The 4,355-nt window shown below is 53.8% G+C and overlaps 1 protein-coding gene across 1 annotated transcript; it reads right to left on the bottom strand.

Annotated features, from left to right (window-relative positions):
- Nucleotides 1-2,334: 2,334 nt before the first annotated feature.
- On the bottom strand, nucleotides 2,335-3,962 carry LOC113212439 (uncharacterized). The gene is made up of 2 exons (XM_026431130.2): nucleotides 3,835-3,962; nucleotides 2,335-3,663 (listed from the first exon to the last, which is right to left on the bottom strand). The coding sequence occupies exons 1-2, from the start codon at nucleotides 3,849-3,851 to the stop codon at nucleotides 3,015-3,017; spliced, it is 666 nt and encodes a 221-aa protein (XP_026286915.1). The 5' UTR covers nucleotides 3,852-3,962; the 3' UTR covers nucleotides 2,335-3,014.
- Between the last annotated feature and the right edge of the window lie 393 nt (nucleotides 3,963-4,355).

A 4,355-nucleotide genomic window follows, 5' to 3' on the forward strand; every position in this document is an offset into this window, starting at 1 on the left:
CAAAGGGGTTGCCGCTCTGCTCTTGACACACTCTATATTTACGATCCTTAAGGGAAACCGCCTGCTCCGCACCCCCTCCAAAAAGCAGGTACTTGAAGTGCATCTTCTTGAAACAAAGTGCATCCACTCGAATAAACTAAGTGCATGCACCTGTTTAGAGAAGTTGCACTTGACTAAGTACCTGCTCTTTTTAGCTGTGCGTGTCTATCTCCACCTGGACAAGTCGTCCGCGTGTCCGCCGGCCGGCTGAACAGACACACGGGTGGGAAGCGCGAGCTGCTCCGCTTCCGCCCACACCGCTCCGCATCCAGCGCACGCAGATACGCGCCGGCACAGCACCCGCCCGCGTATGTATACGCAAAGCACATAAAAGAACAGATAAATCTCGAGAGACGGAAAATTAACGTCACAGCGAAAGGAAAGCAGGGTGGGGAGGGGGAGTAATTTACAACCCCCACGTATGTCGGCGCCCCTGCAGGGTCTCGCACGCACACACGCGCGCACACACACACACACACACACACACACACACACAAGGGGGCGAACTCGAGCCTTTCCGCGCGGGGGGGACCACCACGGCCCGCCCGGGCCCAGTTCAGTTGGGTGCGAAACAGATTGTATGGCGGAGGAGGGGACCACGAGGGGGGCAGCCCTCCCCCTCCTCCCCCACAAATCAAGCGACGATTGAAATATCACTCGGGGCCTTTATTTTTGGTCCTGTTTTGTGCCGCGCCGCGACGGTTTTCTTCCCTGCTGGTCGTATATGTGTTCGTGTGCCCCCCTCCTTCCCGTGTGGCGACGAGTTGGAGCTGATTTACAGCGTGGCGAGGTCGCGGCGCCTCAGCGATACTTTGTGTCGGACCTTTTGAGAGACTGAGGGAATGTGAAGCTGTTTTCTCGCACTCTCTAATCGACGGATGTCGAAGGCGAAATGTGCCCCGTTTTTCTTACCGAGTCGAACGGCGGTTCGGTTTGTTTGGAAATAGAAACGAGCTGCGTCTGGTATGACAATGGTTGCGGGTAGAGTGTGAAGATGGAAGAAAGGGGTGTTTGCTGTCTGTCGACCCCGCTGCTCCCTCTTGGTTCACCGCTCGTCTTTGTCTGAGCTCGGAGGATAGCCTTTCAATATACTGCACTCGTCTCTCTCCCTCTCCCGCCGTCACCGGGCCCTCAGGACAGTTCCTTGTTCCCCTTTCGCCTTGGCCTCCCATCCGTTTTCCGAGCAACGATCCATGCCGGTCGGACATGAAGGGGTGAGAGGGGCGAGGGGGGCGCTTACGAGTCCCCTATACCCCGCCCAGTGGTGACAGCAACTATGTGAACTGGGGTAGCAGGGGCTGTAAATTCGAAAGGAAAGAGGAGGAAAGGAAGAAGGGCGGGCAGCTGGCGTGGCGTTATGAGACAAGGCATTGATGGCTATAATTTTGCGACATGATTTGTTGCCTTCCCCCACCCCTTACTTCTTTTTTCCGCGTCTTTCGCCCTTCTGACCTATCTCTCTCGCTCGCTCTCCCGCTCGACAACACGTTTACGTCATCTTTATCGTTTCGAAGAAATGGAACTATAACCAACTTTGAGCAGCAGCGCAGTGGCCGCTAGTATCGGCTGGCCCTCGCCCCTCGGGCCAACACAGATAAAAGTAGCTCTGTCTGCGTCGCTCCTCTGGCGTGCCCTGCGAAGAGAGGGAGAGGGGAAGAGAACTGGAGGGGGAGCGGAAGAGTTGATTCAGCATCCCTCCACCCCGTCCCGGCCCACGCAGAGATAACATCGATGAGACCAATGTGTAACCAAGATCGAGATCTAATTGTTCGCCGAAATAAACCCTTCCGCGGTTGAGGGAGGGTCGACGCATCGGACCGCAGTGCCAGAGAGTGCCACCCTTTCTTTCTGCCCCCCCCCCCCCTCCCTCGCGCCTGGTGACTTTCCTCACACGGGATCGCGCGCATTATCTCTCTCTCTCTCTCTCCCCCTCTGTTCTTCTTCCTCCTCGATCCTCCTTCCGAACTAACTTGCGCAAGCGGAGCAATAAAGTTTATTAATGGTGAATTACTTGGAGTCCATTACTCAGAGGAAGACCATCCCCTCCACACACACCACCGTCCTGCCGAGCCGACCTGATAGTGAACTTCGTATCTAGCGCACACCCACGGCGTTTTCCTGAGATTAGAAACCGAGCGACCAATGTGCCGGAACAAGGCCTCCGGCCGGTTGACCGATCCTTACGTGGATTTTGCTTTCAATTATGTCCTGATTTGTGGTGATGCTGCACGGAGGAGGAAAATAAAATAGGAAGGTAGGGATTCTCGGTTGTCGAATTAGGACTAAACAAAGAAATGTGTGGAAATTAAATTTGCAATTTATTGACAAATCTATCTGCGATGAGGATCGTGGTGTCATCGCGTTTACGTATACTCGAAACACAAACTTGGCATGTTAAACATATTTTAATTTGCGTTTGAAAACTCTGTTAACGAGCAACTTCGCACAACTTTTGCCCTTGTGTCTGCCCTTGTGTAGTGAAGCGCTCTTCTTTTGCGCACTTGGATTTTCTGTGATCGTACGTGACCTTTGACGGTGTCGCAGAACTTTGTAATCACTTGATTCGAGTACTTCACCTGTTGATACTGCACAACTGCTCGTTTGCTGTAGCTGGGTCCTTACAGCTTACCCGACTGCCGTCATTTTTGTTGCTCATGCTAGAGTAAAGCTCTCATGTCTTCTCAGTCTTAAATCTGTTGAGATAGCGGGCTTATCGCGACGAATGTGCAAAAGTCCTACATCCTCTTGAAACAGTTGTCTTTTGCCGTCCTGCGCTCCTTGACGCGTGTTGATGTTGACTTCGTGAGTGACACTCTATACCTTTTTAACGTCTAAGGACTTCTGCCCCGTTATCGTGTCAAGTGGAGGCGCTAGTAGACGCTTCTTCCAATAACTGCATGTTACATGCACGAAACAGAGCATCGCTCTCAGCTTCAGGTGCTGATGACTTTATTCTGATTCGTTAAACTGGTGTGTCACGCTGCCGCAGACGAGTTCATCAGGCTGACTGGGCTTCGCGTCGTAGAGTGGACTCTCGCTGGGCTGCTCGGCCGTGTTCGGTCCGCGGGGACGGTGTGGCTGAGGCTACTGGCCGTGCTCACGGCAACTGGTCGCGGCTGCGACTGGACCTGCATTCCGCTCGCCTCCGCGGCCCTGACGCACGCCAGGTAGGCGGGGACGCCCATCAGGAGCATACCGACCAGCACGGCCACCACGGCGATGAAAGCACGGTCGCCCATGTCCCACGAGTTGTCGTTGTCGTCGTCCCAGTCCCACCTCGAACTGCCGCCGCCGCTACCAGGACCTCCGTCCGGACGAAGCCCCCACGTGGGCACAGCCCACGTCGGCCCAGCCCGCGTCGGCCCAGCCGAGGTCGGCGCAGCCCTCGTCGGGGGTAAGGTCTGTGGGTCCCACGTCGGCGTCCTGGTCGCGGGGCTCGGCGGGCTCGGCCCCTGCCCGGACTGCGGCGCCGAGGCCGTTGCGTCCGCACTGTCCGTCGTCTCGCCTGCTCGGCGGTGAAGGACCTCCTGCAGCAGGCGGTCGCTGGCTCGCGGCCCAAGCACGGCGGGGCGGGCGGTGACGGCAAGTGCCAGTACCACGACGAGCAGTGCGACGGCTGGGTTTCTGTCAAAGTAATATCAATTTTGAACCAGCCTCGTTCAACCCCTGTCACTGATGATATTCAGTGTTCAAACAACTATAGCGCGGAAGTATTTCTTTTATTGTATACAATTGTGTAATCGTAATTATCACTGCCTGCCAGTTACAGAGGACCTCTAATTTTCTGTTTATTACCTTGTGCAGATTTTCATGGTGTCTACGCTGATGTCCCCGTCCTAGTTCCTCTGGTGTCAGGCCGCTCAGTTGTTCTCTCCCGTTCGCTGCCGCTGAGTCATTACAGTCGATACGATTGCAGAGCTGGTATATATGGCAGCGATTCGCAACCTCCCACTTCACAACCACTTCAGACACCTGTCTTATCGGGGAACAGCTGACTGGGTCTGTTGGAAATAGTACCGTGCGCTTTCAGGCAGGGTTCGTCATTGTGACGGTGATGTCACTGAGCTCACAATAACGACTTTATTTTTGACATAAGCCTTCTGTATCGTTTTCTTTTTGATGTCTTTGTCATCGCCTACGTCATGCTGAGTGTATTTCAAAACTCTGAAGCATCGCAACAAATTCAGAGTAGTATACAGTTATTCTGAGACCAAGCGTGAATATTTATTTTTTTTTATAGCGGCTTTCAAACGGGCCGAATATCTACCCAAGCAAGGTTGAAATACATTTTTCACATTTTTAACTATAACTTAAAA

This window comes from Frankliniella occidentalis, unplaced genomic scaffold (genome assembly GCF_000697945.3).
Source record: "Frankliniella occidentalis isolate FOCC.00 unplaced genomic scaffold, Focc_3.1 Scaffold1345, whole genome shotgun sequence".
Taxonomy (NCBI): Eukaryota; Metazoa; Arthropoda; class Insecta; order Thysanoptera; family Thripidae; genus Frankliniella; species Frankliniella occidentalis.